At 41.0% G+C, this 14,498-nt stretch overlaps 1 protein-coding gene across 3 annotated transcripts in view; it reads left to right on the top strand.

The window, feature by feature from the left end:
• LOC144772936 (P2Y purinoceptor 8-like) overlaps nucleotides 1-13,506 on the top strand; it is a 255,181-nt gene extending 241,675 nt beyond the window's left edge. For all 3 annotated transcript variants that reach the window (XM_078657633.1, XM_078657634.1, XM_078657635.1), the window contains one exon: nucleotides 9,934-13,506. In XM_078657633.1, the coding sequence (XP_078513759.1) occupies nucleotides 9,986-11,008 (1,023 nt within the window). In that variant the 5' untranslated portion in view covers nucleotides 9,934-9,985 and the 3' untranslated portion in view covers nucleotides 11,009-13,506. The remainder of the gene's footprint in view (nucleotides 1-9,933) is intronic.
• The last annotated feature ends 992 nt before the right edge of the window (nucleotides 13,507-14,498 follow it).

The following is a 14,498-nucleotide window of genomic DNA, read 5'->3' as shown; positions in this document are numbered from 1 at the left end:
AATATGCGGCGGGGCATTCCGCGACCAGGCTAGCCGCTTTTAAATCCAAACAACAAGTTGCCCCATTGGAATGCCACACACGAAGGGGTATCAAGCACACATGCCACCGGTAACAGCACACCAGCTTGTTGTACTCCACTCCAATCAGGCCATACGCGTTTCGGGCGACCTCCCGCCCTTGTTCACTGGCTGCAATTCGGAAACAGAGACTGAATGTTAGCACGTATTTTATTCAACAATAAAGAGACACGCCCCCTTGGGCGGTGACGAAAGAGCATGCTGGTAAATGCAGTTCATTGCCCCACATGTATCGTGCAAAAAAAAAACAGTGGGTGCCTTAATCTGTCCGAAGTGTCACAATGTCTTTACCCAAGTGGGCGGATTGAAGTAACAACAGTGCCACTCTGCTGTCAATATATACCGATGGCTCAGGCCCCCCTCGTTCTTCTAACCGATCTCAACTCCGAGCAGTGCAGATCCGCTGAAATATGCGGCGGGGCATTCCGCGACCAGGCTAGCCGCTTTTAAATCCAAACAACAAGTTGCCCCATTGGAATGCCACACACGAAGGGGTATCAAGCACACATGCCACCGGTAACAGCACACCAGCTTGTTGTACTCCACTCCAATCAGGCCATACGCGTTTCGGGCGACCTCCCGCCCTTGTTCACTGGCTGCAATTCGGAAACAGAGGCTGTATGTATACATATATACACACACATATATAGATATATTCCAAAGATTCGCCTTTTGACGGGTACAAGAAAGGACTGTCCAGGCCACAAGTTTCAGGAAAGCGTGTTTATTTCAAGTTCACTCCACTCGACGCATTTCGAAGGGCTAGCCTTCTTTTTCACGAGTCCCGAAGGCTAGCCCTTCGAAACGCGTCGAGTGGAGCGAACTTGAAATAAACACGCTTTCCTGAAACTTGTGGCCTGGACAGTCCTTTCTTGTACCCATCAAAAGGCGAAGCTTTGGAATTGTTGTGGGACTCGCTATCCCGTCTGGGCCCACCGCAGGCAGCGGCAGGGGTCTTAAGCGACTGCTACATTTGGATATATAAATATATATATATATATATATTTTGTTGGATGCCGTCAGCATGGAAATTAATCAAATTAGGTAGTGTGTTGGATGGATCAGGCAGAAGTCATATTTTTGGCTGTTGTTTTAAAAAAAAGATATGTAATACAGACATTGATAGGCTTTTGGATCTGTGGAATAAACTACACCTGCTGTATCTCATTTGGAAGTAGCATGTTCCTTCTAGAATGTGCTGTGAACTTGTGACCTATTGGTTCCACTGAGTTAATAGGTACACTGAGCTCAGACTGTATTGGGGGGAATGGTGTTAAAGAGACAGAACTGTTTTTGAAACGTTGAGGAGTGATGACACAGTGTAAATGATGGCAAGTTTTAGTTTCCAAGTCAGGACTATGTAATAAACTGTTGTGTCGTATTTAAATTTCAGAAAAATAAAGCTAGATATCAGTTTGAACTCAGGTTTTTTTCGTGATCATTCCGCAATTATTGCGAAAACATTGCGAAATCGCACAGATAAAAACCTCTTTTTGAAAGAGAGGGAAAGGGTTAACTCCTGCTAACCATTCACAAGTAGAGATGCAGTAGTCTAAAACGAAAGACATGATTTTATTTGCTGCCTTTCTCATGATGATAGATTGGAAAGTTGAAGAGGTTGCCATTTTAGACTTGCTTTGTATGAGAGTGGTGTGCCATTCATGTGCTTAGTTTTTACAAATCTTAATAGTGTCCAAACCATGCAGACTGAGCTACAACAACAATATAATCTACAAACAGAATTAAGTGATATGTATATAACATTGTAATTGTTTTAAAAATGTACATTAGAAATGAAGATGTATATGGGAGTTTGAATAAACGGAGTATCACAGTGCTGAGAAAAAATATAAGAGTTGAAGTGTATCTATTAGAGGGTATGTGTTTAAGAAGTCAGTAGTGAATGTTTTGGAAAGTAAGAGAAACATGAATTACTGCCTGTTTATTACATTGTGTATTTTATTGAAAATAACAGTATAGTTTTGTGGAAAGATGCAACGATGAACTAAGAATGTTTTAAATGTCTAAACATCATGTGCAGAATAGATACATCTGGCATTTGCATTCTGGGAGTTGTAGTACTTTTAGTATCATTATTAAACAGGAATAGTGTAGTGAGAATTAAAAGATGAGAACATGTATGAGTGTATGTGAATTACAAAGAAGTGATACTTGTTAGGGATTTATTTGTAAGTGTTTGTCAATATGTTTTTTATTTATATGACCACCTTGCATATGCTTAGATGGTGAGATATGTTTTTTGTCCTTGCACATAGCTCTTTATACGGTGGGACTTTTGAGTTTGCTTAAAGATGCAGAGAGGTATATATTTTGGCAAAGATGGATGAAGGTGTACATCTATTAAGAAATTTCATATATGTTTACATGGGTATCTATGTTCAGTAAGGCTGATGAAAATTTCATGTATATCGTGAGGGTTGTGTTTTTCTTTAAACATGCTTTGTTTAAAATTGAAAAGGATTAATGGTGCAGAATGCCTTGAGAGTTCTTGTGCTAGGTTCATTTTGAGTGTAACTTTTGTTTGAGATATGCTGAATATATGTTTTAGAAGCAGAAGAAATATTTGAGAATTGATGTAGGTATACCATTTACAAAAGGTTTTGTGCATTGAAAAATGTCTCAATGTTTTCTGTTTTAGAAACTTAGTGATGCATGTGCACGCTCAGTTTCAAAACAATGTATGTTTCTAGAGGACCATGTATGCTATTATATATCAAGTTTGATACCCAGATTGCACACACACATAGATCAGAAGAAAAGCATGTATACAGTAAAACAGGTAGTTTGAAGTCACAGAAAGAGACAAACAATGATTCTGAGATATAGTGACAAATGTTATGTATCTAACAGGAATGAAGGTACTGTCTCAGTCACTCCATCAGTATTCAGGCAATCGTGGAATCATCCAGGCACTACTCAGGCTGTCCTCAAATCAGTGATTCACTATCCATTATCCAGAAACTATAAATGTACTCTTGCAATCAGGCAGGCGGAAATTATGTAGTTATTGAAGTATGCAGGCACTATGTACACATTCATCTAATCAACTAGGTACTCTCTATTGACTTATTCAGTTAACAAGGCTGTAACTATGCATCATTATAACATTGGTGCTAAACCTATGCAGGCATCTAAACACCCACTTACAAACCATGCAGTCATTGAAATACTGAGGCATACACATGCACTGATGAAACACTCAGGGTCTACTTATGCATCCATGTGATGTGCATGTGAGGAGCCTGAGGGCCTCATTTATGAGGCCCCTTGCGCCATCGAACGTCACTTTTTGTGACGTTCCGTGGCGCAGAAGCCTGCGTGATATTTATCAGGCAGCACTAAGTCACTTTTTGGGCTTAATGCTGCCTGATAAATATCAGTCCCTTTAACGCAGTGTTCTGCGTTAAAGGGGTGTGCAATGGGTGTTGCTGGGGGCATTCCCAGCAACATCCATGGCCTTTTGACACTGCCCCAGATTTACGAGAAATCGTAAATTTGAGGCAGTGCCAAAAGCTTATGCCGCCCCAGGGGAGGCGTAAGGGAGGCGCAACGGGGAGAAATATCTTTATTTCTCCTCGTATTTCCTTTTTCTATGTGTGCTGCATTCTGCAGCACACACAGAAAGAGGAAAAGCCTCATGTGATTAATTTTGTACAGAAAGGTTTCCCTTCCTGTACAAAAATAATCATCTCCACAACGCAGGCACCCTTGCACCATTGTGCAAAGGTGCCTGCATTGGCGCAGGCAGCCCATTGTGCGCCGGCGCAGGGGAAGAGGAAGATAGATACGGTGCATTCCTGCCCTTTTCTTTTGCCGTAGGGAAGCACAGCAGGAAGGCCTGCTGCGCTTCCCTAGGGCAAAACCTCATAAATGAGGCCCTGGGTGTTTCATCAGTGCACGCATATGCCTCAGTATTTCAATGACTGCAAGGGTTGTAAGTGGGTGTTTAGATGGCTGCATAGGTTCTGCGCAAATGTTATAACGATTGCATAGTTAGAGCCTTGTAAATGTAGTATTCCGTTAAAAAAAGTGTAGAAGAAGGAAAGATGCAGTGAAACGAAAGAACGAATTGAGAGAGTAGTTGATAAGGCCTTTGGTTTGAAGAGGAAGCTTTTAATTTTGATTCTAAATAGAATGAAGACTCTTGACAAAATAGTGTTTTGCATGAGGAGACAATATCAAAAGAAAAGATTAGAGAATAGAAGTAACTTGTACAGTTTTAGTGGACAATGGATACATACTTCTTGTACAGAGGCTTTCTTTAATGAAGAAAGCTATCTCCAGGATAACAAATAAGTTCCTGCTATTGACTAAAGAGAACGATGTTATGTAATTAAGAATGGTAGTCCTAAAGCAAAAGAGGTGATGGTATCCAGAAATGTAGAAGAAGTTATTGCAGAAGAGGTACGATGAAAGTGTAGTCAGGACACTTCATACAAATGGAATTGTAGTTGTGTTTCTAGTACTAGACAGCAATCCATTGATATATTGAGAACATTTCTACGTATCTTTTCAAGGCAAAGTGTAAAAGAAAAAGTAAGTGATACCACTCAACAATGCAAACCTTTGGTAGGAGGTATGTGAATACTCCTGCTTTATTCTTAGGAGAAATAAGTTGAACACTTTCGCTTGGTAGTGTGGAAGACGTAGAAAAGGTTTGTGGTGATGTGCAGTTTTGTTTCTTTGGTCCTGAGCAGGATTCTAGGAGAAATGAAGAGTTGGTGAGAGGAGGAGTTGCGGAACAAGACAAGTTACCTGTGTGTGTATTTGTAGAGGGCTGGTTTCACTTGTCTATATGGCTAGTTATATGTAAGTAGTGTTACAATAAATTGGAATATAATCAAATAAGCAAACATAGATATTAGATACCCATTTTGAAAGATAATAAAATGCCTGCTAATGTAGAAAAACTATGACGGTCAAAAATAAAAATTCAACATTAATTATTCTTTGCAGCCGTTATGGACTGCTCTTCAGCACTAACTACAACTCCACAATCCATGCTGTGTGATGCCATCGGAGGAAACTGTTGAGCCAAATCTTGAAGTTGAGACTGGACTTTTGAATGGACTCTCTGCTTTGATGTTGTCGTGCTTCTATTGAAGTCGAGGGTCCTTCAGCTTTGCGTTGCCTTCTTGCTGCTATCCATGAACTTCTCTTGTGAAATGTGCAAGAAAGATAAAAGGGGGAAAAATACCATGTATGATTTTTGGAAGCATTGTCAAGAGCTGTAACACACTGCTCACCAGCTGTTATAACAACACTACAGTCCATGCAATTCCATGGCCATTCTTGATAACTGTGGAGCTATGTCTGTTGCAGTAGTCTGTAGCTCTAAAGGGACCTTCTGGCCGAATATTGTTGCTGCTGCCACTGATGTAGATGGTCCTCCAGCTTCCCTTTTGTAGATCACCAGTTGGAGACCTTTTCTATGATAGGTTTTAAGATGATATGAGATGGATGTCGTCCCACATGAATATTTTTTGTTCGTTCCTCTAGAGAGGGTCTATTCAGACATTGTGCATTGCACTAGTTTTGCATCATTTTTTTCCCCATACGTTTGGGTAACAATGGATAGTTTGATGTTTGTTTGTAAGTTATGCTGTGTTTGTGTGTTTAGATGTTAAAAGTAATTTTTTTTAAATGTTTTATTACAAATATGTTGTTAAAATAAAGTTAAACCAATATGATACTAAACAGCTAGACTCAAACTTTGTGTAAAATATGTCTATATATATGTTTTACACTTTTAAATTTGTATTTGTGACTACTGATGTCATTGTGACCTCCGGTGTTGCTGTGAAGAAGGAAAATGCATTTTTTATATAGTTATTTCGACAAATGAATGCAAAGGGGAAAGGTATATTAGTATCTTTCTAAATAGCTACACGGAAACTTTATGTTAAATATGTCCATATACGTGTTTTACACTTTGTACAAAATACCTGGTATTCGCAGTCTATCTTTGGCAAAGGCACTTATAAAATTTAGAATCATACAGACACTACCTGTGTAATCATCAAGGACGTTCTTTCTGTATCATTCTGCGAACGTGCCTCCTGGCATAGTACTAGTTAGAGGATGAAACCCCTTGGCTATTGAGGGTATTTGGGGGGCAAGTATCCCTTTTGTTACCTCCAACAAGTTCCAAACAGTCATTTTGCTAACAGGTGTTCTGAGGCCATACCCCCTTTCTGCACCACTCTGCAAGCACGATTTCTGCCACTCCACTGGTTGTGGTATGAAGTTGTCTTGGATGCTAAAGGACCTTGGGGACCAAGAAGCCCTCATGGTACTTTCTATAAGTCCTACTCAGCAGGATTTCTGAGCGCTCGTCAGAGGCCTGCCCCCATTCCACAGCATCCTACAAAGACCAATGCTACTTAAAAACTAAGGAAATTCACTGAAAACAACAAATGTTACAGGTACGTTATAGATAGGAATTAGCATTTACAAAACATTAGAAATTCACTGAAAAAAACTAAGGTTGCAGGGCTGTTAAAGTTAGGAAATAGAGTTAAAAAAAACCTTTAGATATTCACTGAAAAAAAACAAAGATTACGGGGATGTTATAGTTATGCTGATATTTCACTCGTACAAAACCAGAGAAATTCAGCAGTTAGCTGAGCTAATTATAATTTGTGCCCATGCAATGCAATGCAATGCATTGCTTATGACCTCACATATTACATCACTCATGACTCGGTCAGTGACATCACTGATGACATCTCAAATGACATCACTGATAACATCATCCACAGAATCTCTGGCAGAGCCTCTCACACCCCCATTTAACCATTCAAACACCCACTCCAACTTCCACACTACCATTCTCAAAACATTGACATACCCATACCAGTACATATATACCCACTTACTGCTTCACAGGTCTACACACACATCCACTCAGTCACCCATACAGCCACTGATACACCCACTCACTGATGCAGCCACTGATATATCCACTCATACAGCCACTCACTGTCAGTCACTCATAGAGCTACTCACGAACGTATAGAGTGAAATAGTCTGCCATTTACTCACCTATAAAGTTATACACCCACCCACGCATTTATTCATACAGATCCCAACATATAATCACTGACCCATGCAGACCCTCACACACCCACTCACTAACCCATACAGCTACTATCACAGTCCCTCACTCACACATACAGTCACTGATACACTCCAACACTTTCATATACTGCCTTTCAACTATCCTCTTACTCATCCATATACCACTGACACATCCATTCACTCACCAACAAAGCAATAGACACACTCAATCACTTATAGATCCCTCATTTTACACTCACTAACCCATACACCCAATGACTCATGTAGTCACTCATCCATTCAGGTAGTAACACACCCTCTCACCCACCCTCACAGACATTCATACACCCGTACAGGTACTCAGACAACCGATCAATAAACCATACTGCCACTCATGTACCTACTCACCAACCCATGCAACCACTTACACAACAACTGATATGCTGATACAGACCGATAAGACTTCAGACAATCTAGTCAGCGACCTATACATGCACTGAGATACCTAATCTCCCACTTATACAGTCAGTCTCACACTTACTGAATCATCGCTACAGGCACTGATACACCCCCTGATTCATCAATAAACCTTGATATATATTTATAACACTCATAAACTTTTTAGAAACACTCACAGACACTGGATGATGTCATCAGTGATGTCATTTGAGAGGTCATCAGTGATGTCACTGACCATGTTATGAGTGATGTAATATGTGAAGTCAAAAGCAGTGCATTGCGGGGGCGCGAGTTATAGTTAGCTCAGCTAACTATAACTGCTGAATTTCTCTGGTTTTGTACGAGTGAAATGTCAGCCTAACTGTAACGTCCCTGTAAACTTTGTTTTTTCCAGTGAATATATATACATACACACACACACACATACATGCGACAAAATATACAGCAGCTCCCTAGTTAATATATGGGTGGTAGATAATCTAGATTTTATCATTGTTAGTCATTTACTTGCTAGTTTATTCAGCTTCAGCTTATTGTATATTTTTTAAAGCAACACTAGTGTTGTCACTTCCTGTGATGTCATCACTGTCAAAGGTCATTTGACATCACTTCCTTTGATGTCACCGGGCTCAAAGGGTGTATGATGTCACTTCCGCTGCCTGAGGCATTTTGGTGTATTGACGTCTATGGCTGTGCTGTCAAAGGCGGAGGTCAAATTTCGGGCATATTCTTTTAAAAGGGAGGTTTATGATTACATTTGGTTCTCTGACCCCAAAGTTAGAAAATGTTGTCAAGTAAACTATGTGACAATCTTTCTGGGTACAATGAGTGTGAAGGGAAAGGTTGTAGGATGTCATTTGTTCCTAAAAGACGAAACATTAAAATACTTGTAAATGAACTGTACAAATATTTCAGAATATATCAGCAGTTAGGAAAGCACACATGAATCACAAATGTTTGTAATGCTGAAGTGTGATGGAAACAAAGATTTTCATAGGATGCAAAAACAAATTATTACACTTTGTAATGTGCAAATGAATTATTCACAGCGACCCGGTTTCCACATGTTACCGTTTATGCTATATATAGTTTTATCAGTAAAACTGCATATCTGTGTAAATTTGGTAGCCATTTAAATGAAAAATGTGCTGTCTGTAAATGACAGTGCGCTACCACACCATGCTTTAGTAATTTATTTATTTGTGAAGTGTGTACTAAAATTCGCCTCCAGCTATATACCACAGCCTTACCGCTCTCCTGCTGAATACATTTGCAACACTTTTGGTTGCGTGACAAGTAGTTTTTTCACAAACCCTCTGACTTCAGTGATATAACATTGATGGCAGCAATCCCATTCTGAAAATTCTTCCAGCACCATTGTAATCAGGGGAATGGAAGCATTTACGGAAAGAGGTTGCTCCTGTCGATGTTCCTCCATTGGGTCTTTTGGACTAATGCCGCGTGAAATGCAGCATCATATGGAGTGAAAGTCTGTCCTCTCCAACTTATTTTCCCAATGACACACTGAGCCCGGTCTGTTACATCAGGGAAAATCTTGTTCTGCAAAATTAACCCATATGTACATTTTTTAGTCCTGTGTTTGGTTTGCACCCCGGTTGGCTTTCAGTGCAATCAATCAGGGGCATTGGTTTCTGTTTAATGTTGATGCTGAGAAGCTCCTGACAGTTAGTTACATGAGTATGGCTGCTACCCCGTGCTCCAGATCCTAGACCCAAGCAGGGGTTTAAATTAAATGCATTCAGCCTGCCAATCTCTCACCACGTCAGGCTAACGTGATGCTTCCTCATTTCTCTGAGTACCAGGATAGTCTTCCACCCTTAACTGAGAAACTGAGGCAGAGGTTAGGTAGGTTACCTCTCCGAATTTCTGTTACCTTGGCATGCCTACATCTGACCTTTCATCAACACCTTTACCAGCTCCTCATTGTGGTGACACAAGGATGTGGAGCAAGAGAGGCTTAGAGCTTAAGGGCTTGGCTGTGCAGCGGGATCAATACCACTGCAGTGGGTGGACACCCACGCTTCCACATATGGAAGAAAACTGGTGACAATATTCGTACTATGCTTGACTAGGTCTGCTATTACAGTGCAATATTACCAGCCCCTACTTAAGGACCCTCTTAAGATTAAAAGTGATAACAATTCTACAGTTACATAGGAATGCAGTATAAATAAGCCAGGCTGAATATAATTGTTTTTAAAATAAATTTGTAACAGAAAATGTTGAAATGCATTCAATTTATTATTTGCACAACAATGATCACTGAACACAAACTGCAATATTTATATTTCACAGGAATATTTGGACTCTTTAGACCGTACTCCTTGAAAAGGTGGCTTATGAAAGCATGACTTACTTAGAAGAGGGTACCCGGCGGAATTCTACCCCAATATCGAATTCCACGTTGGAGATGCTTCAGAATAAAATGCTGCAGACTGCTTTGCCCACCTTATATCTGTTCATTTTCATTGTCGGCATCATCATCAATTCCATTTCCATGTGGATCCTTTGCTTCCATGCTCATCCAAAGACGCCTACAATCATCTTTGCTATTAACTTGGTCATCAACGACATGTTGTACAGTGTGACTCTTCCATTCCAAGTTGTTTACCACCTGAATGGAAACAATTGGCCGTTTGGGCATGTATTTTGCAGCATTGTAACTGTACTATTTTACGGAAACATGTATGGCTCTATTTGGACCATGATGAGCATTAGCATTGAACGATATCTGAAAATTGTATATCCACTGAGTTCCAAAAGCTTGACCACCAACAAAAATGCCCTTTGGATCTGCGTTAGCATTTGGACACTTACCCTATTGTTAAACTTGCCATACTTGTATTCAAATCTAACTTTTCATGTCACACAGCTACAGATAGTCACTTGTTTTGATGTCCTACCCAGAAACATGTTTCCCTCAAGAAATCATTTCTACATTTATTATGCAAGTGTTGTATCTTTGACTTTTTTCCTGCCTTTGATTGTTATGGCAGTATGCTACAGTGCAATCATAGCAAAGCTTGTACGGTCGCCTCCTTTGCAACTCAGAGAAACCAAACAGCAAATCATTTTCCTCATTGGGGTACTACTTACTGTATTCTTGGTATGCTTTTTGCCAAATCACGTGTTGCAAATTCTCCATCTTATTTATAGTAAAAAGAATCAGTCCCTGTATGTGGAGTACAAGCTTTCTCTGGCTTTCTCCAGCCTCAACTGCTGTTTGGATCCTTTTGTTTACTATTCTGGTTCCAAAGAGTTTCGAACAATTGTGGAAAAGAAGATCTGCTGCTGTAGAATAAAAAGTCCACTCGATAACACCACCAGCAATGTTTCAGAACATTCTATTCCATTAACACAAATAAGGTAAAGAATGGGTGTTATCTATTGGAACTATCATTGTCATTGGAGACTCCACGGCGGTCCATCAGAGTAAATTTACCAGCATTCAGTATTATTGCTCTTACATGTTATTTAAAGATATCCTGTTCATGACTACTCTGTCAGTTGCTTATTTTCAGACCTATCATCTTGGTGTGTGTCCACTACTGTAATACTTATCTGGGTGATTATATTGGTCACTAGCACAATCATTTCTATTGAGTGATCCTGATTTCCCTTAGACATCTTAGACAGAGAGAAACTCTACTACCTTCCTATTCACAACCAAGGAAACAATCAATCTCATATCCATTGTGTCTGCATTGAAACTGGACTGGTCCTATCATTTGAGGATTTATTAAGAAAGCTCCCCTTCTCTTACAATCCATATGTTAGTATAAAGTTCCCAAAAACCCAAATGATCTTTCAAAGACATCACTACATAATGTTTTACCAGCACTATATGACATTTCCAGAATTGAAGGGCAATATTCTTTTGTCTGCTCTCTCATCATTTTCTAGAACATCTTGCCATTGGGTACTAGTAATGAAATTGCACTCCTGAATTAGAAAAATGTCAGCCCCAAAGCTTTTACATCAATACATTCTAAAAAACTAAGGGGCCCATTAGGATGGTGGGCAGACTTTGTCCGACAGCCATCCCGACGTAAAACGGGACCGCCCGCCATAAGGGCGGCGGTCCCGTGGGGGCCATTAGGATGCACCCCCCACACTGGCGGGCGCATCCCGCATTTTTAACATTGTGGCGGGTGGTGCTGAATACACCGCCCGCCTCAATGCCAAAAATGCACATTGTGCACTTTAATGCACAACGTGACAGGCACCGTGCGGTGCCTGTCACGTTGTACAGTGAAGTACCCCCCCCTGTGCACCAACACCCCCCTGGAGTCCCTGGGGGCCCGCAACAGGCCCCCACAAGACATTCCCGCATGCCTTTCAGTGACGGCAACGCATGTCCCCGCCTTCATCCTAATATGGATGGTGGTGTCTAACAGACACCGCCACCATTTGAAACCCTTTTCCGCCCCGGTCAACTCCTTGACCGGGTGGATAAGCGGCGGACGGTCTTTCCGTCCGCCGCGGTCCCCCCAGCCATAGTAATATGGCGGGGGGAAATGGGTGGCGGGCGGTTAAGGATGTCGGGCGGATCGCCACCGCCCGCATGACCATGGCGATTCGCCAGACATCCTAATGGGGCCCTTAGTGTCAGCAAAAAATGGTCTAGAAGTCCCGGAAAAAATAGATGATGCTAGTAATACACACTTGTTCCACATGATATGAGAACTAATAGAACAATAACTAGACATGAATCTAGTCCATTAAAGACCAAAAATGCATACAATGGAAATAGGCCTTTATAGGAAATTTCCCTTTTCTGCATGATCACTCCAGATGTTTTGCCTCATGATGGACCCCATTTTTTTCTGTAACACCACACTGCCAAATCCTGCTTTACAGGTGTATTGAGCCACATGTAATACTTGAGTGCACACTTCAAAGGGAGAGAACTGGATGACAAGACAATTCTAGTTGATTCCCTGCCTGGTTGCTGAAGGACTCTGCTTTTTGTCCTACCAGACTTTTGTGCCTCAGTTTGTTGTGGGCCCAGTGCCCGCTTCAAACTTTATTTTAGAGTTAGATGTGAGAAGACACTGATGAATTTCTTATGGCACTTACACACACACACCCACCCTCAAGACCCACGTTTAGTGTGGCTGAAGACTTTACGCATCTTGAAAATGCAGAGACGCATGGCAGTTTGTGTCTATTTGCACTAAAGCAAAGAGGAACTTCTGAAAAAGTGGGTAGGGTTAGCCCCAGGACCTTTTACCCCTTTGGTTAGGGAATGCCGAGGAGTCATTATCACCCACTAGCTAATACCAGATATACATGTGGCATCTCCATCTCCAGGCACCCACTTAGAACAGTTTATGGACCTAAAGAAGACCAAAAAAGGACTGGACCTGCGAGGAGCCCTGAAGGATGACCTGTTTTCTCCTGTGCCCAGGACAGAGAAGTGGACTGCAGGGGTCAGTTGGTTGACCTCCTGCGTGGCTACAGGGTAACAACAACAAGCAAGAGACTTTTTCCTAGAAGTACCGAGCTGACCAATAGCAAATGGATCTGGACTGGACCCTGCTGTTGGCCTCTGTCTGACACTCTATGTGCCTCCCCTGATATCCTGGGGGACTTAGAAGTTTACTCTTGTGGTTGGTTATGACTAAAAAGACTAATTCAGTTAAAATCTTTCACATGGGCAAACTTGATTGGTGTATCCAGCCTGTATTCCATCGCGGTCAGCCTCAAATTGTGCCTCACTTCCGGTCTACCACAATCCTTAACTGTCATTGGCACTTTGTGCTTTTTGGTGCTATTTCTACTTAAAACTTTCAAAAAATCCTATCTCTGGTTCCTCTTATTGCATTTTTGTGCTGAGGTTTAATAAATCTTACTCTATTTTTCTAATTAAGTTTGGTATTTCTATTGTGTGGCATTTTGAATTTATAACTGTTGTGGTACTGCAAAAATGATTTACACATTACCCTACGTTATGTCTGCTCTTTGCCAAAGCTACCAGGAGGTTGAACTTAGGGTAATTAGTGGCTTTGAGGATTCACCCCTAAAAGGTTTGGTTAATTTAGTGACTTTGAGGGTTCACCTCGACAAGGGTTGTAATTATTCCTTGAGGTAGGTTGTCCTCTATCCCAAGGAATAATCCAATGTCTTTCTTTGATGTCCAGCAGCGGGATTTAGTACTTGTGTTTTGTAGTCCCATACAGTTAAGTCGCAATTAAAATAAATATTTTAAATCGACAGCTAAAATGTACTTTAGGATTTTTAATTGGTTTGTATTTAGTCATTTCTGATTTTTTTCCTAATTTGATTTTTGCCCTCAATTTTTTAACCTTATGTTTTTGCGAACATGGAAGAGGTTCTGGCTGATATAGAGATCCCTAGCATGGCAGAGCTGAGGATCATGTGCAAGCAAAGGGAACTTACGTTGAGCTGAGAGACCCAGAAAGAGGACTACCGCTCGGAGCCTGGGAGGAGGTCAGTCAGCTACAATGTATCTATGAAGAGACTGAGAGGCATATTTACAAGCCCCTATCACCACCACAATGTCACTTCTAGTGACTTTGTGTGGCGATAGGGGCTTCGCCTTATTTACAAGGCAGTGTTAAGCCACTTAACATGGCTAAACGCTGCCTTGTAAATAAGGCACCCTTTCTCGCTGTACTTAGCTTGAAAAGGGAGGGCAATGGATGTTGCGGTGGGCCATTGATTTTGACGCAGCCCCCTATTTACCAGGGAAACTGGGTCTTAAACATGTTTCCATGTGTGCTGTCTTGATTATGTGCAAAAAGGTGACCCTTCCTGCACATAAACAAAACAAAAAAGATTACGTTTTGCAACTTCTATGTGTGCTGCATTAAGCAGCAAACATAGATGTTTCAAAA

The sequence above is a fragment of the Lissotriton helveticus genome, chromosome 8 (genome assembly GCF_964261635.1).
Source record: "Lissotriton helveticus chromosome 8, aLisHel1.1, whole genome shotgun sequence".
Taxonomy (NCBI): domain Eukaryota; kingdom Metazoa; phylum Chordata; class Amphibia; order Caudata; family Salamandridae; genus Lissotriton; species Lissotriton helveticus.
Note: the sequence above shows the minus strand (reverse complement) of the source record. Positions and strands in the feature narration are given on the sequence as shown.